Here is a 26244-nt window from a genome sequence, read left to right on the forward strand (position 1 = left end):
CCAAATAAAAGTACATAATAAGTACAAGAAGTTGATAAGCCTGTGTTACAGCCCCTTTCGGCTGAATTGTCAGGTATCCTTGAGTTACATAAAAAATCCGTTCATCTACCTACTTGAAAACAGGCAGTTGCTATTATCATTGGTATTATTAGAAAAAACATTGTTTATGCACACGCACAAAAATCCAGTGCCGGTCAATTTACGTTTTCCTGTTTCACTGCATCATTCAATCAATCTATGAACACGCGATATGTACAGCTTGGCAAAAAAGAGTGTGGAATAAATGAGGTCAGCACTATCGCACCTGTGGCAACCCGGAATACTACGACTCACAGATTTTGATATTTGTTATTTTTGGAGATATTCAATCCTAAGTAGGCGATGTCCCTGGGACACTTCAATGTCCAGTATTAACGATGTTAACAAATTTTATTTGATTTTGATTTTTAGTTCCAACTGTCACCGCGTCAGACTCTTTTTTGCCAAGCTGTAGGAAGAACAGCTGTCAATTGCACAACCTCAAAGGCCCGAGTTCACCAAAAACATAAACATAAGTTTCTCTGAGGTTTTTTCTTTAAACAGGTGTTTATTTAATAAACTGAACATGTGCATTCATAGTTCATCATCATTTTATTTGGGGTCGGCGCAGCATGTTTTCTCCTTTCATACTCCTCTATCTGCCGTCATCTTTCACACAATCCATCCATCGTTTCTTTGGTCTTCCTCTTCCACTATATCCGTCCACGTTCATACTCATCACCTTCCTCACAACATGACTTTCATGCCTCCGCAATGCCCATACATGACCATTCATAGTTGGTTTAAGAAAACTGAGCTTTATGTTGACGGTGAAATTAGGCTGAGCCTAAGCTAGTGCCATCATATTTGAAAAGGGTTAAACAAAGAAAAACCTCATTATACTATAACTTTTCATTTATTTTTTTAAATACCCAATGCATTTAACAAAGCGTTGTACAACAGTCACAAACATCAAAATTTCTATAAAATTAAATTCAATTCACAATTGTAAATAATTGTTACAACATTTAAAGCGTTTATAATTGATCGATAGTTGTGCAAACATTTATAATGGGCCTATTTACATTGAGATCATTTAAAAACAACAAACACTTATTTAACACAATTCACATCTAACAACTATGGAGGTAAATAAATATTTATAACTCTTAAGAAGAAGAAGAAGGCTAAAGTAAAGGAAACTACTTCGCAGAACCTAAAAAAAAGTTTATGTTAAAGCGACCGATTATATAAACGACTGTCAGTAAAATTCACCCTAAGAGGCAAAGTTATCCGGGGCTGCAGGATTGTTTGAAAGAGTTACCGCGACCCTGGTACATAGGTAAAAGACCTACGAAGGAACATGAAGGGTTTTAGTCAGTAAGAGTCTGACACTCCCTCACGCTGCCAACCAAAGAGGCAAAGTTATTTGCGACAACTGTATACCATAACTAGCTATAACGTAAACAGGTCAGGGACTTTGTAATCACAAACGTCACGTCATAAAGACACTATTTTCCTATATAATTGCTTCCTCCCAGACACACAACATACTTAATTTTCCTGGATGACATAAAAGTTGTTATTTCAGTATGGTAATCTTTTGTATTTTATTATCCTTATGCAATTACTAAGAGACTGTAACAGTTAGTCACCGTCACAATAACACCATGAAAATTATTTGATAATTAAGAAGCTTTATAAACACTTTAACCACGTAATGTGCTTATAACCATAAAGGGACAATAAACTTAATATAATTAAATATATATTATCATAATTATATTTTTTTTCAAAAGAGTGTATTAAGACTAACTATCGCACCCTGAGCCACAAGACACAAGCTGCGCTTAGTTTATGGTTCAACGACAATATAAGCTATGTAAAGTTACTTTTGTGAATAAGCATTATTTTATTTTATTATATTTTATAATTTCAATGTAAACAAGCCCAGGCTACATTAATAATATACATTTATTATAAAACATTACTAACAAATAATCTGAGTACACTGTAAAGGGGAAGTACAAGTTATATTATGTAGGTAAATATTCGTAAAGATTTTAGTACAAAATATAAGAAAACCCTTTTTACTCCTTCGACTCTGTAATACTGAATAATCAAAAATAAAATACTGAACTTTCAGGGGATTCTCATATTTTTGGTTTTAAGGGAAGCAAATAGATTTAAAACTTAATCATGACAAAAATACATACACTTAAAAATAAATTCGTATATTTATATTAAACTATATATTCAGTTTAAATATAACTGGTTATAATTTAAACATAGATATTAATACAAATTATCTATAAAATCAATGTGTAACAACAAGAAACAAATTATATAATGTATATTGTATTTCCTTTAATCAAAGTTAAATAACTAAAAAGTTTACAAAATCATACGTATAATTAGTAGGTCTATCTATTAGCTTCCCAACAGTGGACAGGTACAGACATGGACACAATAATCTATTAGCTAATTAAAGCGAAGGACGTATTATTGTCGTTATTTAGTTATTTGGTACCTACACACATTAAATACACATCCAATTCACTAATTTATACAGAACTAAGCGATTTTGATACCATTGAAATCTCATTAAAAAGCTTAGTCCGACAACTTTACCCTCAGATCAAAGAAATTTCTTTGATCTGAGACTTTACCATCCATTTTTCTTTAAACAATTGTTTACCATTTTTTTTGTTCGATTTCTAAAGTAAACGGTTGTTTTAAGAAAACGGACGTTTATGTTGCCGGTTGCCTTAGTTGTATAGATGGGTATAGTCAGTCAAATCATTCAATGTGTGCAGTATGAGGCTTCATCTCTTTTCCATCTGTATATTGTAGGTATGTTCAACTTAAAATAATTATAATCGAGCAGTATATATTTCAATTTTAAATAGGATGTTTAAAGGCATAAAAAATAATGAAAAAAAAAAATCAGAGATGCATTCAATATTGTTTTTTATGGCTAAACATTCAGGCCTCAAATAATTTTTAAAATACTGTATTTATCAATTATTATAGGAAACAATGAGACATTGGCTGGTGTAGGATTCTGATTTATAAGGTATAAGCCGTTATAAGTTTCACTCACGTAATTAGCTTACGTTATTCAACAATTTGCGATAAGTTGAAAACACGATTGGTAAGTCGCTTATTGTAAAAGCTCTCTTTGCGCTCTTTAATCTGCAAAATTAATCACATCATTATAATAATAATATGTTTACAACCGATTCGTATGTTCCCTTCATTTATAATTATGGCGTACATGGATACTAGAACAATCACAGCTATATAAATACATAAATACATTTCTATATCATCCACTATTCTATATTTTATTAGTTTAAAGATAAAAGGCTCTAGACAGAGAACTTAACAATCGTTGTAAGAGTTTATAGGTTTGTAGGTATATTTTTAAATCGATTAATGAATTAGGTTATTAAACAAACAATATTATGCATACTGAAATAAAGCAAGTAAGGTCTCAAATAATTTATGGTTTTAAAGTCCAGCGATATTTTTTAATAAACGAGAAACTGTTTTGTTTTATCCTCCAATGAGGTTGGTAATTCTGCTGTTTTATATGTTTGAGAACCATATTTTTCTAAGATTCGTATCGAGACCTTTCCATTATATAATGTAACATATAAACTTATATAGATTAGCTGTGGTAGCTTAAGATATGTAGTAAAGATCAGTGCAATATAAAAATGTTAAGCTCCATTTTAACTGACCCTATACCCGTAATACACGTCCAAACGCGTAAATTATACAAAAGATATGTAGATTTACAGTAAGTATGTATACAATATAGAAAGTTTTTAAAATATGTGTTATTAAAAATTCACAATAAATACACAGATTTCACAAAACTAGTAGATATATAAAACTGAATAAAATATTCATTATATTTTTTATACTGTATAATTATTCAGATTTGATGTTGTATATAAAAAAAATGATAATGATTGGAATAACTAGTTAACTTGAATAAACTCTATAAGTAATGTAGAGGTATAATATGAAGAAAATGCAATATATGAACGTGAACAACGTAAATCGGTTGTTGACAAGATTTTTTTCATTTACAACTGTTTACCTACTTATAAGCAAAAGAGTTCAGTGGCTTAGGCCCCCAGTGGTCGAAAAACTTGTGGCCGTAGCCCCGAGAAATGCTTTTAGTTAAATTAACTGAATCGGGGGTATCGACCACTTTGGACCTAAGCCATCAAATCGAGCCACTGACCCATCAAAAGTAATGATTGAAAAACTTAAACCGAAAAGTAACTTATTTAGGTACGGTAGACTGCACATCAGTGGTAACTGTCATGCACCTTAACTCAATAGTAATAAGCACGATTTTTCTATAACACTGTTACTACTGACCTGAAGTTGACTGTACTTGTAACGAAAGAAAAACCAAAAATATTTTTTCTTGGCTTAATCTCTCATAATAAATTTTAATCTCGTCGACAACCGAGTTAGCCTTAACAGATAATATTTCAAACTTCACAAATAATTATAATCACTTAAACCTACTAAATGGAAGACAAATCTTCATATCAAAATGATATAAAACAACGTTACTATACATTTTATACAAAGGTATTTATAATTATACAAAAATTTCTTCAGCGGGAGATTATCACAACCAGAGTAAACGTCAATAGTTCACTCTTCAGGTAAATCTTGTGATTATACATATTTTTGTAATAGAAGCTTTTTTATTTTATAGCAAACGGAATAATTGATTTCAAAAATAATCATTGCTTTCATTCCCCAGGTATATACCAAATATACACGTAATGTAATTAACTAAAAATATTTTAATCATGAAAAAATATAAGTTACTTTTATTAGATGGCGCTGAGTGCTGTGCGTAAACATATAAGGGCATATAATACAGGCAATTTACTAAAAAAAAAAAATATTATATTCCCATGCCATATCCCTAGTTGACAAAATAATATCTTTTTAAATCCTCACCTGCTAAATGGTTTTCACATTTAATAGAACAACCGGAGTTAATACGAGATACATGTATAATTTATATCGGGTGTGTCGTTCACAATCACATTAAATCATATCGCATATACCTACTTTATGATATTCTATGGCGAATTGTAAAAAAAATAACCTAATCCATTCAGAGGTTTAACCACAGGAGTCATTTTTCGTTTTTATAATTTACAACATCATGTGTAAAGCAGAGATAAAGTTAGGAGTATCGTATGTTTTGATCAGTTGACAGCTGTCAGTTTTCAAGGGAGAATTTCAGTTGTTTGTAATATAGACCGGGCGCTAGAGGTAAGTGAGTATGCAAAATGTGAGTACCAAATTTCGCCAACGGATTTAGGTGAGGAAAAGGACAAAGAATAATAATGTGGATCTTGCCGGTCAATTTTTTGGTCCATTTTTTTTTTACCCCCTCTTCTCTTATTAATAAAGGGAATGTATTTAGTGCATGATATAAAATCGCTTTAATGATTATTTTCGTAATAATTTATAGTATTTTCTCGTGTTATAAGTGAAGATGGATTCTTAAATAATAAAAAAAAAATTACAGTAATATTTTTTTTTTATTGATAAAAAAATGAAAGTTATATATGAAAACCAGCTAATTAAAGCATAAATGTAGTTAAAGTAGGTAAAAACTTAATCATTTTTATATTCACATTTGTTATTGATGCATTTACATAATGAAATACAAAACAATTCCGATTTTTTGCAATTACAAGACATTGTGCGACAATTTGAAGTACATTTACATGGTGGAATTAATGACTCTGGTAAAGACGGCTTCGTCATTTGTCGTGAACGTAAGTCACCGTTGAGATTTTCGTAACCAAATGAACAATAATCAATGGTTGGTAATTGTGTTTATTGTGTAAAAAGAATGTGTTGGTAACCGGTCTTTAATTACATCTATTAGTTTGTCAAATGCATCGATAAGTATTTCTTTAGGGATTTGATTTGAAGGTCGACCAGCTGGCAATTCAAAACTTCTCGGTAATCTTAAATAATCAAGGTAACAATGTTTGTGATATGTATCTCACTCCGATAGCAAATAAATCTTCAGGCCGTTGACAAGTACTCAGTTCAGTGAAAATATGATCTTCTTTCCTACGTGCAGTACTAAAAATTTTTTCCGCTGCTGAAATTTCCGAACATAAATGTAGCTGCTTATCTTTGTTTCTTGTTACCTTCTTACAAAATATGCATTTCAACGATTTTTTCAACGCTGCCGGTTCCCTTGATGACGAACGAGATTTTGGAGTCAGCTCCTCCACGTTTGCTTTGGAAGTTGAAGCAGACACTTCTTTTTCTTCTTTTTTATGCAACGCAATTTCTCGACGCCTTATTTTCTCCTCACTTATATAAGTGGCTAAACAGTCTTGATGCCATGAAAATTCTTGTTTTGTGGAGTCTGGATCATATAGTTTTGAAAACTTCACTAATGCTGTCTTTTCTCCTATTTGCTGCTTCTATGATATGAAGAAACGTACTTGGCCTTGGGTTCTTCACTAAATCACTTGAATTATCGCAGAATAAGCAAAATTGTTCGTTAGGTTTTTTTCTTTTCAAATTAACCACAGGTCGCTTCCAACAGGCATCTGTGGAGATCAAAGGGGGAGGCCTATGTTCAGCAGTGGACGTCCTATGGCTGAGATGATGATGATGATGATGAAATTAACCACTTCTAACATTTTTTACGTTTTTCAATACACTTTGAACAGACACTAAGAATTTACCAAAATATTATTATTTTATATGATATATCAAAAAACGACTTAAAAATGCAACGTCTGTACGTCAATAGATGTAGAAACACACTAAACAAGTGAGCGCGCTATGCTTACTGTATGGGTGGAGAGAGGATGTGAAGGGACCGAGAAGGGACCATAACACCTGGCGGCAAGATGCGTTTTGTCATTATTTAGGGTCTCAGGTATAAGAATCCGGTCACAGTTCCCGTCACTCGGATTTTGCATACTCAACTACCTCTAGCGCCTGGACTAATAACTGACTTTTATATGGTGTTCTAATTTTTGCACATTTTTATTCCATTTACTTTGTTTGAAAAAATCATTTTTTTATTTTTAGGTATTTTTCTTTTATCTTTGTGTTAATCGACATATATTAACCAGTATATTAACACATTTTATTTAATGTGATTATGAACGACACACCCGATATATGGTAGGTATACTGAAAAAAGAATTGTCACTAAGATCACTTTCAGCGCCATCTAGTACAAAAATAAGTTATGGACTGATGCGTTATATTTACGGATGATGTAATTATTATAAAGTGATAGGTACATCTGTATACTTTGGTCCTTTTACTCTGTTCCATCGATACCCACTTACGAACATCTTTTACAACCATATTCACTCACATTTTATTCCGTCTTTCCCATAACAAAGAATGTTGATTTAATTTTGAGTAAGCAAAACATACGGATTGAGAAAGATATTTCCTGATATGTATAATTCTATCTAGAGGTATATATCAACAATATGATATTCGATACAATTTGTTTTTCTACACACAAGTAACGCCATCTATTGGTACATTCTGCTAAGCACTGCTCTTACATTCATCGGCAGTATTTAAAAGATTATTTTGTCTAGGACACTATTTAGAGCCCTAAGAGCATGCAGTTTGAAATATGTAATTCACAACAAAAATATACATATGTAAAAATAACCATTCACAACTCTGTTTCATTCTGTTCATTAATAGAGGAGATAATAATATTTCTATTAGGTAATATTATTATTAATAATAAAAGGAACTATTTACAGGACTCCATCTTCGTTGATTGATATCAAGTAGCTCCTTATCACCACGATGTAGTAAAAGTTTTCAGCTGAAAGTTTCATTAATTTACAATTAAATATTGAAAGCTGTTTTCGAAATGTAAAAGCTAATTTGATTAAAAATCGTGTAGTAGTAATCATTTTTGTTCATTATAAGATCAGGTACCTAGAATAAGGGGTGTTCATGTGTCTAAACAACACAAAATTAAAAATAAACGAAAACAAATTATTTCTTACAGCGCCTGACGGTAGACTGTTAGCATATTCTGTCAGACGCCAATATGCAACTAATAGGCCTGGTGCAAAACGCCACTTGACAAGATAAAGAAAGTGTGCTTATATGAATAATATATATCTAATATATTTTCAACTTTTTTCTAACCTATATTGCCCACATGCAGCTGGGCAAAGGCCTCCCTTTTCTTTCTACTCGGTGATAACCTCTAGGTCGTCTTTCAGAGCCTATCCCGTCTGAATGTGCCTTTCCCGTCTTGGAGTAAGTACCGGTGATAGGCTCACCTATCTGAATCGCCCAGTTCAGCAAGGCTTATTTTCTAACGTTTCCCGTATACTGACAATTCGTTTATTATCTAAAAAGCTAGTTTTCAACTTACCCAAAAATAATATCTGTGCGATGACATATCCAGCGTCCATGTGGAACAGGGTCTTCAGGAAGCCGATGATGAACAGCACCAGGAAAATGATCCAGAAGATGCAGTACTTCTTCATGATGCCGCATTTCTCCTGGAAAATCACAAATCATCGAGTAAGATACCGCGTCTTTGAATCCTGTTCCTACGCAGTGATTAACTTTATGTAATGCAAAGTCTTCCAAAGTTTTAAAAGCATCATCCATTCAATTATCAAAGCAGAGCTTCAGCTCTCAGTCTGGCTTTCGCAGGCCTATTAGTTCCAGTTTTTAATAGAGACTTTAAAAAGTCAAGCTAACAAAATATTGACTTTGGATAAAGGCACTACTGTCTGACGTTCGTAAATTAAATACCTTTAATATGTTGAATTTAAATAAGTCAGAAAAACAGAATCGGACACACACTGAACGCAACAATTTATCCTTATCAACAAAACTGTAAAACTAACATCACAAATCGAAAGAACAGATAAATAAAGCACCCCACCTTATAAACAGCATACGCGAACACCAAATCCAGCAGGAACTTGACAAACAGCAGTACCACCAGCAGCACCACAATGGTATACACCACAGACGACATGCCCGAGTCGATGTCGTCGCGTTTCATCTCTGACGCGTCACGGATGTCTACTGCGAACGTGATCAGCAGCACTGCTAGGATGAACGTCAGGATCTGGGGAGAAATATAAGGAGAGTTAGTATGTAGGATGAAATGTATAGGGAATTTCAAAAGCTTGAATTTATCAAATTTCAATAAAAACTGAAAAATATGCAGAGGAATCTCCTAAAATTGGTTCGGAAACTAAGTTGCTCAAACTAGGAAGCTTGTGGGATTCAAAAGCCACACCCTGACTAGCCCTTAGTAGGATTCCAGGTGTAGTGTTTATTAATATTAAGACTTCATTATCATAGCTACATGCATAGGTCCCCTCTGTGCCAATGCAATATCCATATCACTAAATTCTCAACATGACGTCCAAATTCAGCCTTTTGCAGCCATCAAATTAAGTTTACCTATCTTACAATAGCTTTGTCTAAACTCTAAAGTAATTACTTACGGAATTGATAATCCCCATGACAATGCATCCTGTCCGCAGATCGAAGATGAAACAGAACTTGTCTAACACTGGAAGCTCCATCCTTGCCTGAAAAATATAGTTAAGGCATTTTACATTGGAACCTTAGTATCTATGCTTTTTCGCCTAGGTACCTAAGTATATTTATTGGCTATTGAAAATAAATTTGCAAGAGGAGCCTTTTCAAAGATGTTTTCGAATGAGTTAGATTGGGTACTATTAATGACATCCGTGGTTCTAAGATGACTGTGGAAACCTACGTTTTAACGGTGTGAATGTAATGGATAGTACAATTATGATATAAGAACTCAAGTAAGGGAAATGTGTAATATTGTGTTGATGAAAAGCGAACTGTGAGCACGATAAGAAGTCTTCAAAGAATCGTAAGTTATCATGGATATAAAAACCACGGGACACGTGTCAGTGGAAGAAATATTAAGTATGTGTATGATGTCGATGTATTTTACAATTAAACCAAAATGAAGACCAAACTACAGGGTCTTACAACGGGCGTATACCATGACAAATGAATTGTGTCCCGTAATTATTGTTATTCATGTTAAAAATGTATAGGTACCTTTTAATTGTTTTCTTTTATTCCCAGTAAAGCTTGTAAAGTAAAAATACATTTATATATATTCAAATAGTCTAAATATTCATGAGACGCTGTCTTTTCACTGGCGATTAACGTTTGCACTCGATTTCAAATGCAAATGAAAGAACATAAAATAATTTAGTACCTACTTAACTACTAAAGAGTTATAAATGTTGCTTAAATATACATTATATATAGGCAAGCAAGGGCTTATAATATACTTGTACTAAGGTAGTAACAAAGTCGTAAAAGATGTAAGCGTCTTTGTAAGTGAAGATATTACATACAGCTCTTTCGATAATTACTTAGTTCTTAGATATCTTGAGCACAACTAACTAACGATGAACGAAAAATATCGTGAGGTAACCTATTGGTCTTTAAAGGTCGGAACATCGACAATCCACGAGGTAAAGGTGGTGACCATGACTAGTGCCTTCTCCCTTATTTATAGCCCTAATAAATAGGTTGGTAGGTCAACCCCAATGACACAAAAACTATCAAATTTTTGGTCTTTAGGACTGCATAAAACTGTTCTCATTTCTTAGTAGTTGCAGTAGTCTAGTCTAGCCTTTACATGTAGGTTTTGTGTTTCATGTAAGATAAAGAATCTTCAATGACTAAAAAGCTTAAAGAATTCAAATCAACATGTATTGTAAGCCACAAATAACTAAGTAATTATTCATTCACTGTTTAAAAAATAAAGGATGTCACGTATTGTAAGAAAACATAATCATCTTTCTCAATTAACATAATATCGGTCACGAATATCGATAATCAAATAATACATACCATTATCTGATAACGGGTTAGATTTGGAACACAGAACGTCTGGCTTTCACAATGAGTTTGCACAGGGGTATAACATTTTAATAGAATCACTATAGTATTCCGTGAGCGACAACTTCACTTTGCAAGGCGGCTCTGATTGAAGTCACCGCGCTGGTTAAGGCGAAGCTTTGTTAAGGAAAATAAATCTACAGTTAATTTTGTACATTGCATTCAAGAAAATTTGGAAAATGCATCCTGTAGAGTTTCTTCTTCTAGAAATGTAGCTAATTGTATGTCTACGTCAATCTTACTGATGCATCCATTAATGCCCCTTAAATGAAATTCAAAAGGCTATATAAATCGTTGACATAGGAAACCTACGTGTACATTGTTAATAAAAAGTTTCCGTCGTTGAAGTATGTCCACGTAAACATGATTTATTCCTATTAAATAAGAACCTACGTATCTACAACACTCGGCATATATTTTTTTCTGAACTTTGGCTCTATGGCAACGCTTCGTGTGGGAAGTGACCTAGACCCGGGAGAAGGACATATTATTTTGTCACCATCCAGCTACGGGAAGCAGTTATCTCAGGATACAGTTGAAACCACGGGCGGAAGCTAGTTAGGTACAAAAATAACAAAAAAATCTCAACATAGGTTTACAAAAGTTTTTTTTTAGATAAAGCTTATTAATCCGAAACTATTTAGGACTTACTATACGATATGTACTACTATGTATACATATAGGTACTGAGGAATACTGAAGTGTAGTTTTGTTATTGTGAATTTTTTTTTAAAAGCAATCCAGTAGTTTTTGGGTTTATCCATTACAAACAAACAAACAAAAATATTTTTTTTCCTCTCTATAATATTAGAATAGATACCGACAGTCTTTACACCTCCTAAAAAATATCCTCTCAGAAATATTCAGAGCGACCATCGCCTTAAAGGAGGCTGTACGGACCCTGCGCAGTGCGATAGGGACTGGCGATCGATATCATTCCTCCCTACTTCCAATATCCTGACAATATACACGCCTGTACGTTTGTGTGTCACTCGTAATGTTCGGCGTTTACCACCTAATGTTCGCTCCGTTCAATGGCTTCGTCAAATGGCCGTTTAAGGAGTCTGATGAGGTTTCCGTGGATATGTACGCTGTTAACATGTAATTTTATTTCAGTATCTATTTTCTGTAGTTTCTAGTTGCATCGTAAGAGATTTTTATCTTGTCTTTTGGTGAAAGTATCTGTTGTACTTCATGAAGGTTTACATCTGTCTTGGTTGCCTCTAAAATTATATTTGCCTGTATTTTTAATATTTATCGGAATATGAAGTAACAAATAAGTCATGGAGTATATAGGGTACTTGCCCAGCTACTAGGTCGTTGGATCTTAAGTCTAAGTAACCAATTGTTCGTTGGTCAAATTAAAGAATAGTATTGGTTACATTAAATTATAGGGCAATAGTGCAGAAAAACTAAATCCTAAATCATCCATGGATTCCATAATGCTGACCTACTGACCCAAACGAGAAAATGTTCAACCTATCATCTGGATTAGCAATCCCATTAAATTTATTATAAACGAAACATTTTTATTTAAAGCCCGAATTATCTGCAATCGGACAAGTCTGGCCCAATCATTTGCTGTATTATCTTCTACCGGTTACACATAGATGTTTAATAGCAGAAAGTCAACTCTAAACAACGATATAATGCAGCAACATGGACTATTATAAAAGGCTTTGTACAACCACTTAGTTTTACTTATTCAGGATATTAATATAGACCTCTAGCAGTCTCTCGTGTTTATCAGACTCCAGAAAGAACTTCTACGACGTACCCGTACACAGGTACCTAGCTCATAAGCAATGGCCTATCCAGATGTCAGCGATTTTGTCCTTCATCCACATCCCCACGTTTTAATTGGCCTTGCCAAGCCCATAAAAATTGAGGAAACATTACATAGCAAGCAACTTTAGAAACCCTGCAAGAAGCAATTCCAGGATTTCGAGAAGGGCCGTGCCGTTATTTGGAAAAGATAGAAAATGGCTACATAGATGTGGTCTCGCCGACGTCACGGTACGCTGTGCCCATGCTTTGCTGCTGACTACAACTGCTTCCGGAATCCCGCTTATCTTACCACATTGTGTTCCAATCGATTCAGATGTTAACCTTGACAGCGTGATAAAACAAACTAAGTGATGAAATACCAATTAGGATTAGGATTAAAATACAGAAAAACGCTTTAATCATACACAGCTGTATCTTAGAATACAAAATGGCAGAGTTTCCTTTCTGTCAGTATATTTACACAGTGGCCGCGGTGATGTAATGACGTAGTAGTAATCATGCGCTCGCGCACGGTGCTCGCGTTCTGCGCGCTCGTCGCCGTCGCGCGATCTGCCTTACGAAGCGGTATGTTTATTTTCCTTTATTAAACAGTAAATAAACTACAAATTATAACAATAAACAATGATATCATATTAATCATGTAACCCAATTGAGTTTGACAAACTGTTTCGTCGTTTCGTTGGTTAGTTTTTAATTTGGGGAATATGTTTTCAAGGTTAGCGTCTATTTACCGTTGTTTTATTATTGTCGGGCTGAATGAGTTAGTGTTGATAAGGTACACATAATGCATCCATTTATTGTTATTATCTAATTGGTGTTAGAACGTTCTCCAGTAATATTTTTTTTTTCTGGATACCGGTGCTTAGTGTTAACAAAATTTAAATTTAATCCAGAAGTTACTTAGGTCATATGTTTTTAACGAAATTTTACTATTTGACATCTAATTAAAGGCGGAAAATGTGTAATCACAACCAGAATTCAGCAAATAGGATAAATATTTATGCCATTAAGCCAAATTACAAAACAATTTTGCATAACTCTGGAGACGTTTTAAAGCAATGGATGTATCTACCTACGAATTTTACGGTAGCTGAGTAGATACCTATAATTAAATCTTATAGGGAAGTACCTTAGTATTACTAAAACAAACTGACGATTTTGGAATCTATGAAAATTGATGCATTATTTTTTTATAAAAAAAACTTCTAGAAACCTCATGTAAAGTATCATATGAGGTTTAACCGGCGGTTGTACCGGCGCGTCCTGTGGGAACTACCTACTTCACGCATCCGGATACAGCCTTGTTCGATAACTGCTCTATATAACACTGAAATATTTTTTCAGTAGTTCGTGCTTTGCAATAATAATAGGTACTTACCTATAGGTAAGTAGACCGCCAGTCTTTTTACCTGAAGTATACAAAAATCTTATTCAAACATCGTTCATTATACTCCGTGAACAAAAACGAATTAGTAAGTTAAACTGTTTGTTTTCAAATGCATCTAAAATAGTTTTGTTTCAAAAAGCTTACAAACAATCATTCGTTACCTAAGTATTTCTAGACGCTCAGTCTAGAATAAACACACAAATTATTCCATAACGTTATTTCTGTAACTTCTCAGGTAAGAAAGTACATATTTACCTACTTAAATTGTTTTGTTTAATTAGTAATAGCAAATATTAAAAGCCGATAAGATTTCCAGTGCCTCAGTGCAATGATAATCTTACTTTCAAATGTTTGGATTTTTGATTTATCAGTCTTGATTATTTGGTCAGTAAACCTAATCGTGGGTCCATAAGTCGTAAGCAAACTTACTTTAATACCTACTACCTCTACCTTTATCTTTTGATATTATGGACTTTTATCTTAATCTTCAAATTAGTACGGAATTCTTTTGCAGCATAGGTACCTAGGTACCTAATCCTTGCAGTCATTATTCAATAGGTACCATAAATACTTCGCAAAGAATTTCAGACTAGGTCAGACTGCACCAAATTAAATGCGCACGTCTATGTTGTAGTCCAAATGATTAATATCGTTATCTTTAGTATTACGATTATTTTTACAAATTCCGTGATTATAGTAACCTAGAAACATGAAGGGACTTTTTTTCGCTTAGGTTAGGTACATTAAATATCAACTAAGCAACCTAACACGCCCATATTTTACGAATTGTGTATTTTGACATCGAAGTTGGTACGCACTTTCTTACCTATCTAATACCTACAGGAGAAAACTTTTTTTAAGTCCCTGAAATGCTCAAAAAATATCTTCCATCTGCAGACCAGCAATATTGGAATGACCTCGCCCACGATGAGCTGGAGGAAGCTCTCAAGATGCAGTGGAACCTCAATCCGGCGAAGAATGTGATCCTGTTTATAGGAGATGGCATGGGACCCAACACCGTCACCTCCTTGAGGATACACAAAGGCGGGGAGAGTCACCGGCTGGTGTTTGAGAAGTTCCCCCATATGGGACTTTTGAAGGTAAGTTCAAGACATACGTTATAATCATTTTTAAATGAGGAAACTGTACATTTTAAAAGATTTAGACGGTGTGAAACCGATGCGTGTTGTTTAATTTTAAAAGCGTTTAGTCTTGTTTTTTCTCCTCAAATATATATATATAAATATATATAATAATAATAGCAGGTAAAAACTGATTCCGTGGTAAACCAGTTTCGTTATTTTAGACGTACCTATTTGCTCACACTTCACACATGTCGGTACTTGTCCTCTATTTACTCCTTAAAAAAAACGTCTATACTAACTTACTCGGCATAAAAAGTGTTGATTTTTACGTTTTCAGACATACTCAGCGAACAAAATGGTGCCCGACTCAGCTTGCACAGCCACCGCCATGTTCAGTGGTGTAAAGACCAATCAGGACACAGTTGGTGTGGATGCAACGGTGCAGCACCAGGACTGCATGACAAGCCTTAGGCCCCACGCCAGATTGGAGTCGCTTGCTGCTCTGGCTTTGAAAGCTGGGAAAAGTACAGGTAAATTCAAGGAACATACGTGCCATTGCCAGCAGAAATTATGTTCTTCAAACAGATGCTCTTGATGAGACTGAGACTTCTTGCCCGCAAGAAACTTATAGATAACCCATTGAGCTGCAATTTTAAAATAGGAAATTACAAAAGTGACCATTGTTATGGCTTTCGTAAATGGTTCCTAATCTTATACAACTGAATTACCATTTTTTTCGAGTGGCACCTTCTTTCATGAAAACTTATCGTCTCCAGGTTTCGTCACAACAATGCGAGTGACTCACGCGACCCCCAGTCCTTTGTATGCGCACAGTGCGAGTCGTAGGTGGGAATGTGAGGCCCTCATGCCAGCAGGGACTTCCTGCAAGGACATCGCCAGGCAACTGATAGAAGACTGGCCTGGAAGGGACTTTCAAGTAAGTACCTTGAAAAAACCGAGAAAGCTCTTGAATTCTGAAGATTTTTAGTACCTAATACAATTCACCATAAAGCAAAATAACAAAGCCAGTGGAAAATATTTCCAGACCCACGATCTTGTGCTAACGCAATCATCCTGCAAAATTAGAATCTTACTTACCATTGTAACCCAGTCAATAATTGCCCATTATTTCCAACTTCCAGGTTATAATGGGAGGTGGCCGTCAGCAGCTGATCTCCAACGCCACAGGCACCGATATAGACCCCATCAGCATATCTCCATGGACATGCTACAGACAGGACGGGCGGAACCTCATCAAGACCTACATGATCGACAAGAAGACTAGGAACCTGAAGCATGAAGTTGTCATGAATAATAAGGAGCTGAACGAGGTGGACTTTGATGAAACTGATTATTTGCTTGGTGAGTACAGCTCTTTCTTTCTATGTGTGAGAAGAGGTCTGGGTAAGAGGGAACAGTAAACAATCTGATGATGAAGAATTGAATTAAGTATAATTGAATTTTTGATGTTACCTAAATAAACAAAAAAATATCGAAATGTTCAGAAAGTACATAGGAGAGACTCAAAACTTGTGTCTTGTATAGAATCTGATCACTATGAAAAAATTGCTGAAAAAAAAAACAAAGAGCTCAGCAAACACGTAGGTAAGCTGTTTTCTGATGCAAAAACCAAACAATGACAATAGACTATATCAACTGACTTCATGTTTCCAGGAATATTCTCGAACGAGCACCTGAGCTACGAGCATTTGAGAAACAAGTCGCCTGAAGGAATGCCCTCAATATCCGAGATGGTCACAGCCGCTATCAAGGTGCTGCAGAAGAATAAGAATGGATACTTCCTTATGGTTAGTGAAAGGACCTTAGTATTCACTCTCTTAAATTATTTCTATAAGTTTTGTACTCTTACAGCATGTTTAAATATTTGTAATCATCTGAACTTCTTCTTTTTCGCTGAGTGAAAGTCTAACTAAAGGAAGAGTAAAAAAAATACATAAGAGTTTAAGGTTACATGGCTGACGTGATAATATGTCAGGTCTGAGGAGACTTGAACAGACTTCCCTTAAAGCAAATTATGTCTGCAGAGTTTAAAGTACCTTCCCTTCCCTCTAATTACTCAATATTTTTTTTAACAAATACAGGTGGAAGGAGGTAACATAGACATGGCCCACCACCGTGGCTGGGCCAAGATCGCCGTGAACGAAGCCGCAGCCATGGAGGAAGCTGTGAAGGTGGCTGCCGATATGACGGATGAGCGAGATACCCTGCTCGTCGTTACTAGTGACCATACGCACTCGCTCTCTATTAATGGATACCCGGATAGGGGGTCTAGTATTTTCGGTATGTTTATTTACTAGGTCAGATAAACTTTTGGTAGAGCATGAATTACATACCTATACAAAACTGATTAAGTATGTAAAGAAAAGATCATTGGCTGCGCGGATAGTTGCTCGACTATGTAGGGAAAGTGAATTCATGTTCGCATACCAAAATCAATATATTTTGTGTTATGTTTTTGTGTTATCGATATGTTATATGGGTACATGTTATCGAGAACAAATACATAGATAGCAATATCTGACAGAAATTATAAGCAGCCTTATCTGGCAGATAACATTAACTATCAAATAATTAACTGACACTTTATCAGTAACCAGGCCTTAATGGAATCCGAAAATATTTTGTCTACAAAACTGCAATTTGATTCAGGAACATCTTTCCAGGTATCGCTCAACCATCCAGTTACGACGGCGTAAACTACACAACTCTATCCTACGGTACCGGAGGCCCAGGGTCCTTCCAATACTACGTGAAGACTGAAGCTGATGGCACCAAGAAGGTTGCAAGAAAAGACCCCAGTGAGGACGACACGGAGAGATATAACTACACGCAAATAGCGGGAATACAGCTGATTGAGAACTACCATGGAGGTGGCGATGTGGCCATTTATGCTAGAGGTAAATCATCAAATGAAGGATCCCTAAAGATGTGGGTGCAGCGCGAGGGAGTGTCAGACTCTAACTGACTAAATCCCAACATGTTCTTGCTTAAGCCCTTTATGTACTTACCCGTGTCGTGATAACTCTTTCGAACAATCCCATAGCCCCGGAAGATGAGATTACTGAATAATTTATCCGAAATCCCTTTATATCCCTTCATACTCGAAGTTAAAAATATCAGACAGCGGTTTCTCATTTTTTCTAACAGTGAAAACTAATTTGATACTCGAACTGAAGATGTGTCTCTATAAATTAAAAATAATATGCTTGGCGCTCAATAGAACCCGATACAAGACGTATTGGATTAAATTTCTAAGCTACCATATATTCTTACACTTGATACAGCCCTCTCAACGTTATTGATGGACATCAGACACCTATCCATTCAACTAGATAACAGATATAGGTCGGGGCCGTCCCCAAATTAACTAAATTGATTCATAACTCACCTACTGCAGATAAAATTACCTTTCAATGGCAAGGACGCATTTAATAGGGTTTGACTTACCAATAATTTTATAGCCAGTTATTTTCAACCTGTTCCTTTTCACTGTTCCAGGCCCGTACTCTCACCTGTTCCACAACGTACATGAACAACATTATGTGTTCCACGCGATATCGTACGCGGCGAAGATCGGCGAGTATTCCAGTGGAACAGCTACGGTATTTGCGAACATATGGCAACTTAGCATCATCACTATCATAACTATACTATTGCTGTGACTTTTTAAAGTGATGTAGTCAAATCTTAGGTACAATCGACGACGAAATCTTTGAGGGTTTTTGGTCTCAAAGTATTTGTTTGAAGTATTAAGTTTGTATTATTATGATCAATGTTTACTTTTAAGTTTAAATGTTTTCAGAAAGATATCAATTTTGTACTTGTTTTTACTTTTATAATTGCATTTTGTATAAAATGAAAATACTGTGTTGATACCAAAATAATGCATTTAAAGAAAAATTTGCATGTTTGAATACCAAAGATCGAGCATCAAAATAAAAAGGTATTTCACTATTTACTACTTTATTGCATCATGTCATAATAAAATCAGAAAATTGTAACAGTTATATAAAAAGATTTGTACAAAACATGGTTATCACAAAATAAACGCGACAGTATAGTTGAACAATTCAAAATGCAAAACAGTTTCAAATAAATAAATTATACTTTCACGCTGATTACAGAATTATTATTCCTTTGGTAATGTAAGCGATAAAAACGGATTTTTACATATTTTATATTCCTCTTATTCGTAAATTTTAATAAGAATTTCATATCACGTGACAATTTAATAAAACTCACCAAAATATCAATGGAACGTTATGGTTAAAATTAAGCACCATTTTAAAGAACGGGTATTAAATAACTGTTCTAAAGAACAACAGACAAGAATCACAGAAGTTAGACGAATAATAAATGCACATAATATTAAATAAACCTGGACAGCGCGATTTGAAACATTGGAATATAACTCTACATACAGTTACCTTATAACTGTACTAAAAATCAATTATATGTGAAAAAAAATTGAGCTAAGACTAAAGAAACATACTATAACGAATATTCCTCAGAAGTAATTTCTTGTCCAAGGTACACTCGAAAATAATCATAATTGATCAATTTTTAACCTTATCATTACAGTAATATGGTTTAAAATTGATTAACAATGGTCATTGTCGAGTGTACCTACAAAGTTAGGCTTACACTAGGCCTCAACTGGTTTCACCAGTTTTATTGGACCCCAACTGTGTGTTTTTTCTTCTAGTTTATGTTGCGTATTTTTTGTACGCAATTCCGATGAGTATAGCAGCCCCCAAAGCCAGTAACGCCCATTTCAGCCGTGAACTGAAAATAATAAGTGAAATTTAATTTATTTTAAGCTTATTTTTAAAGGATTTTGGGCTAAGGGCTAACCAATGCATCGAATAGGTGAATTAAAAAGTAGTAAGTATGAAGTTTTTTTTAGTTTAGTACAGAAATGCCCAATATCCTTTAGTGTTTTTTCTTACTTTCATATAAATACATTTTCTATGAACTCATTAGATACAAGAAAATTTCTATTATGTACCTACCTACAAAATAATACTTAACATATATTTTTTACATAAACAACCTCTTTGATCTACTTAAAGTTACACTTACAATTAGCTACTTATATTCGCAATTCTCCTATTCTTAGATACAACAATAAGTTGAATACAATACAATTGTAAACCAGCTAACAATAATTATTTTTACATCTACTCAGGCCCATTTACACCGACAACATAAACGCCCGTTTTTTTCTTAAAACTACTGTTTAATTTGAAACTTGGAAGTGTCAATTTTTAGAAAACAGCCGTTTAACTGCTTCTGTGGCTAGGTAATAATAAACCAATTGAAAATCGATTGCGACTCGCGTATATCAGGGCTCTGACATACATACAACGGGTTATAGAAAACTAGCGTTTATTTTCTCGGTGAATATGGGTCTCAGAGAAATACAATAATTTGGAGTTACCCCCGGTTATCTGGGGGCGGCGGTGGCGGCGGCGTTGGCCTACAAGGCTTGCCACGCCTTTAAACACAAACAAACTCAACATTATACAAATCTCCAAGCTCGTAGTCTTACAGGAACTGCAGATCTCCGGGAAAAAAGCACACCTTTTAGTATTACCTAGCGATTATTTTATAACAAGTAGGTATGTAATTATGAAAGGTATTTCATGCCATGTAGCATCAAACACTATAGAATCCCTATTTTAGTAAGTATCCAACAATGAAAAGTAGTGGCGAACCAGATGTGTGATTTCAAGATTGAGCTTTATTAAAACTATAAAATAATATTTAGTTTCATTATTTCGATGTTGTTTTTTTAATTCAAGAAAATATTAGGTGCCATTCAAAAAATGTCACGTAGAGTTCTGCAAGCTACCGCAAGAAAATTACGAGCGTGAAGAAATATACAGCTCTACTACTTATCTACTCTCAAATTTAACTATGGTTTCCTACTTCTTCTAATTTACTTAAATTAATGAAAATTCATAATCATAGGAACCTTTCTCCACAGGGTGGACCTCGGGGTCGTCTTGAAAAAATTAAAAGATATTAATTTCTGATTCTATGGTTAGACAGTTCACTCTAGAGAATTGAGAATTTAAAATTTGGAAAGAGTTGAAGACTGGAAGATGTGTAAAAGTCAAATCAAGAACAAAGGACAATGGGCACTTTGTATGGGATTTGGTACCCGCTCCAACAGTAACGTATGATATATCATTAGAAAGGTATTTACGTGAACAATAATAAAAACTATGGGGCTTGCCTCAATTAGCTGTCCGATCCGAGTAACGATAAAAATTAAATCGACATAGAAACAAGTATGTCATCCATATATGCAAATTCATTAAGAGGCATATGTCGTCAGTATAATAATTTTAAACTCAGTTAATAGACATCTTAAATTGTTTGAGATACACTCTATTATAATCTAAAGGTTGTAATAGTCTATGGAGTCATACTACGGAAACACAATCGTCATCTGATTTGACAAAAGTTCAAAACATTTCTGAAAACACAACTAATCATTTTAGTTACATACTATCTTTAAACATACTGGCTTCCATGTACCTACACATTATATGAAATAAAAAAAAACTGTTATTAAAACACGATAATCATTAAACATTAAGGGCCTTACTACAAAAACTTTAAACCCTGTTTTACACTTGTCTAATAAAATTTTGGCTGCAAAATGAACCATATGTCAACGTCATAATTTGACATATTTTTAGACAAGGCATAAACTGACATTTAAAAGTTTTTGTGGTAAGACGGTAATAATTGATTGTAAATACTGAAAGACTTTCATCAAATACATAAGCTATATTCTGCGTGAACTGCTAAGGTTTGCGCACAGACTTTTTTTTTAAGCAGTGGGCAGGCAAACATTCTAAGAAGGCCAAATTCTTGTTTTTTTGTTACTTTACCAGTTTTTATTCAATACAGTTGGATTTAAGAACTACATCTACGTTGATGATTTATGAACATTATACATTCTATTAGTCGATGTCACGCGAAATGGACAAGGAATTGGGACTAGTCGTCATAGTAAACATTTTTTGGCTTGCCAAGACCTACGCAATGGTACTAGAATCAACACTGTTGGACAGGGTACCAAAACGCCCATCGTCCTTTATATGTTTCAGTAAAATATGTATACGATCAGGAAAGAAAATATTCATAGGTTTATAACGAGGATAAAAATAGAAGACCTTTCGCGCGGCACCACAATATGTTGAATTCTTCTTTCCACTCTAGGCTGGATGGGAGCCTTATAAGCACATTTGTGTGACGACTTTCGGCTGTTACAGAACCAATCATTAATACAGTAAACCTATGATTTATGTTCAACTAAGTCGTTACCAAAATTCTACAAACTTCTGATATCAATAAGCCAACTAAATCTTTTAAAAATCTACTATCAGAACTCTAGGTGATGTCTAAATGCTGGATTTTAAAATATCGATTTAATATATTCGGTAGGAACCCATTTTAATGATATAATTTGTTCGAAACTTCGGGTTTCATAATATTCCTTCCACACTTCAATTAATAAACACACCTTAAGACAAGAAATTTTATCTTGAAATACCTGATAGGAGCACCATCAAACGTTCGCCACGACTTGTCATCGCTTGTACCAGGTTTGATAATATTTGGACAACTATTTGACAAATTAGGTTAGAAACTAGACTTCACTAAATACATTAATTCATAAAATTATGAAGATTATTTCACGGTTTAGAAAGAATTCCAGAGAAACCAGTTACTGTTGTGTAAGAACAGATTTTTTTTCTTAAAAAATCCGATAGTTTGTTAGCCCACATCAGTGCATGAGCACGGTAATTGGCGCCAAAATAAATGGTAAACAAACCGATACCTATCGAAACATTGTTCAATAACAAGTTCTAGGGGAAATCAACAAACTTCTAAATGTTTGCGTTTAAAAACTATTTTTGGAAGAGATCTGTTTTGTAGTCAACTTTATTTTTAGGCTCTTTCATGACTAGTGGGAATTTTTCAAGATCACGTTGCACTCAGAGCTTGTAACATGGTATATAATTTTCTGAATAACCCTATCGTTGATTACTGACAAAATATACAGAAAACTAACAAATCTACAAAAAATAAATAAGAATTGACCTGCTGGCTTCACATTCCGTGCAGTTTCGGTGATATACTGAACTGTAGAGATTGCAAAAAAATATATTATAAGTTTTCTATTTTATTCTGCCATTACTTTGTTAAATGCATGTCTGCTAAATACTTTCTGTTATGAATAACGAATTAATACCGTCGTACCACAAAAGCTATTAAACCTCTGTTGAACACTTGTCTAAAAAAAGTCATATTATGACATTGAAATAAGATCGGTTCTGCAGCCACACTTTTTTTAGACAAGTGTTCAACAGATGTTTAAGTTTTTGTAGTAACGCCGATAGCGTCGTAGATACGTATATGTCTTATGGAATGTCTAAAGTTAAGGACAGTTAATTTAGTAACTACTGGATTAAACAATAAAATGGTAAGTGCTGAGTAGAATACTGAGATAAAAGAGTTAAACATACACATGACAACGTGCTGTGTAGGTTTTCCAAAGTCTCAGGTCTTTCAAAATTTAAGTGTCTTACAAACTACAATACAACTCTTAGAATTAGTTAGGTACTACTTATTTTTTGGCAGACTGACCTTCATTTTTATCTAGAAATGAAATTAACTCAGTCAAAACAAGATAAATCTATTTATAAATACTTATCATATAACACATCAATACCACTGATGTAAATCACAAGTACCAACCACTAGTACCTATGTGCTAGTACCTACAATATGATAAATGAATAAGTAGATTATAATAACACGCGAATTTGAACCATATAACTAAGTAACAAGAACTAAAATGCCTTAAAAAGTTGCTAAGTGAAAAATAAGTTATGTAACGTGGTAATAAAAAAAAATACAAACAATCACCTTGGCCTCCATACTTTAGCTCTCATTTTACAACTGCAAACAATTTACATTATTTTATATAGCCGTTATAATCATTACTTTTCGGGATTTCCTTTCATTTTTACTATTTTTTATAAAATTTTAGTTTTTACACTTTTTTGCTTGTTTCACTTTGTGTATCTATGGGTAAACCAAACATTTTCCGAGATAATTTTAGAATTCGATTTTTTTACGTTATCTTTATTTTATTTGAAAAATACAAGTTTGTACTTACCAGCTTTCACCTGGTGCTAGTCTACCAATTTTATATTTTTTCATTATTGTTCTGAAAAAAGAGAATAAAATATTAAAATTCACTTGAAGACAAAATGGGACAGGCTAGAAAAATAACTTGTTTGTTAAAACAATGCTATATTACAGCTTGAAGTATGTTTTTTTTATAAGAATGACTCATCAAATCATAAGAACTTAAAAAATATTACTGAGAATAAATAGATAGTCAGTCAGGCTCTGATGAACACAGTAGAAACCAGCTTAATTCTTATGCTCCATGATTCTTATGTAAATAATTTCTGTACAACTTTGGGTTACTTACCCCCGCACTCAGAAACATTTAATGGTTACTCAAGCCACTCAACTCACCGTCAGTAAGGAGTGACTTAAGTAATCATTAAATGTCGGGGGGGGGGAGGGGTTACATTATAAGTCACCACAAAATCAAAGGATGAAATATGAATTACCTGGCATCTTCACTGTGACCAATATCCTCAAAAGCGATTGTGGCATCTTGTCCCGCAGCCTCCAGTAATGGGTCTTCTCCGCCAGGGTGCTGTGTGAGAGGAAGTACATTAATTAATCAGAAAATAAAACTAGCTATTAGAGTTCCGTATGCAAAGGGTAAAATGGGACCTATAGCTAAGACTTTGCTGTCCACCTGCCTGCCACCAGGCTGTCCCAGGACCTATGATAGCTAACCAGTTATTGTAAAACAACAAACGTGATTATTGGGTACTCTATGAAAAATACTAAATTATAACATTGTTGAATGATTGCAGTAAATAATGTGGAAATATGACCACACTGACATCTTTTAATTGGCCATCACATAAGCCCATTAAGATAGCTACCTATGCACATGGTCTCCAGTATCTGGGTAGAACTTTATGACAAATAGCAGGATATGGACATAAAATATAACACATCATAATTGATAACATAAAATATTAGTATGATTACTTGATGGCTAATATTTAATATTTGTGTTATTTACACTGCGTATTTACAATGTTATGTCAGACAGAAATTATCTACTCAAGGCCATCTGATGCAATACCATGATTTTAAGTATAAATAAGTAGTGAAAAAAACTAAGAATAATAAAATAAGATAAAATTGGGTAGAAGGGTTCAAAGACAAATATAAATGAAGAAAACAGAATCAGTTGATATCCTTAGGGGTCAGAGTGATAGAAGCGATCAAGAATCTTCCAGTGGTACTGATAATGCGTTAGCCGCAACTAATAAATCTTTATTCATAGTTAAGTCTTCAAAAACATAAATATTCAACAGGTGCTGTTTACATAAAATTCACCAGAACATTACTTAGTATCAATCAATATCATATGAAGGTCATAGCTTATTGAAATAAATTGAACCTTTAATTCACTAAATAATATACCTAGTTAGCGTAGGTCAGCAGTTCAAGAAAAGGCCTTACCTCTTCGATGTAGGAAGTAACATCGTAAACGTCATTTCGGATGACCATCCACACGCTTTTTCTGGTATTGTGCCTTTTAACTTCGTCTGCCGTTATAAGTCTATCTGATTTATCTTTTTTGTCAGACATATTAGAGTTGTGATTGTGTACTTTCTATTTGAAATTTACGAAACAAATTGGACCGAACGGTGGTCAAGGTTGTTAGCCCTTGACTGGAAAAAATAATGTTGCATATCTGTCAATATGACAGTGTCGCAGCTGTTATTAGTGCTGTAAAAATTTCAACCAATCCGACGCCAGCGACCG

General features: G+C 34.1%; 3 protein-coding genes and 1 long non-coding RNA gene across 4 annotated transcripts; 1 reads left to right on the plus strand and 3 right to left on the minus strand.

Annotated features, from left to right (window-relative positions):
* Positions 1–5590: 5590 nt before the first annotated feature.
* LOC124636341 lies at positions 5591–6945 on the minus strand. The gene is made up of 2 exons (XR_006985122.1): positions 6783–6945; positions 5591–6644 (listed from the first exon to the last, which is right to left on the minus strand). It is a non-coding gene; the product is annotated as an uncharacterized LOC124636341 (long non-coding RNA).
* Positions 6946–7776: 831 nt separating this feature from the next.
* Positions 7777–11267, minus strand: LOC124636681. The gene is made up of 5 exons (XM_047172843.1): positions 11256–11267; positions 9564–9650; positions 8990–9178; positions 8468–8597; positions 7777–7903 (listed from the first exon to the last, which is right to left on the minus strand). The coding sequence occupies exons 1-5, from the start codon at positions 11265–11267 to the stop codon at positions 7833–7835; spliced, it is 489 nt and encodes a 162-aa protein (XP_047028799.1). The 3' UTR covers positions 7777–7832.
* A 1966-nt stretch (positions 11268–13233) lies between these two features.
* LOC124636198 (alkaline phosphatase-like) lies at positions 13234–19412 on the plus strand. Its single transcript, XM_047172142.1, has 9 exons — positions 13234–13365; positions 15086–15288; positions 15611–15803; positions 16050–16210; positions 16416–16635; positions 16948–17081; positions 17376–17574; positions 17958–18191; positions 18793–19412. The coding sequence occupies exons 1-9, from the start codon at positions 13299–13301 to the stop codon at positions 18954–18956; spliced, it is 1575 nt and encodes a 524-aa protein (XP_047028098.1). The 5' UTR covers positions 13234–13298; the 3' UTR covers positions 18957–19412.
* Positions 19241–26182, minus strand: LOC124636201 (cytochrome b5-like). Its single transcript, XM_047172144.1, has 4 exons — positions 25939–26182; positions 24963–25051; positions 24497–24547; positions 19241–20079 (listed from the first exon to the last, which is right to left on the minus strand). Exons 1-4 carry the CDS (start codon positions 26065–26067, stop codon positions 20001–20003), a joined length of 348 nt encoding a protein of 115 aa, XP_047028100.1. The 5' UTR covers positions 26068–26182; the 3' UTR covers positions 19241–20000.
* Between the last annotated feature and the right edge of the window lie 62 nt (positions 26183–26244).

Source organism: Helicoverpa zea, chromosome 14, assembly GCF_022581195.2.
Source record: "Helicoverpa zea isolate HzStark_Cry1AcR chromosome 14, ilHelZeax1.1, whole genome shotgun sequence".
NCBI classification, from domain to species: Eukaryota; Metazoa; Arthropoda; class Insecta; order Lepidoptera; family Noctuidae; genus Helicoverpa; species Helicoverpa zea.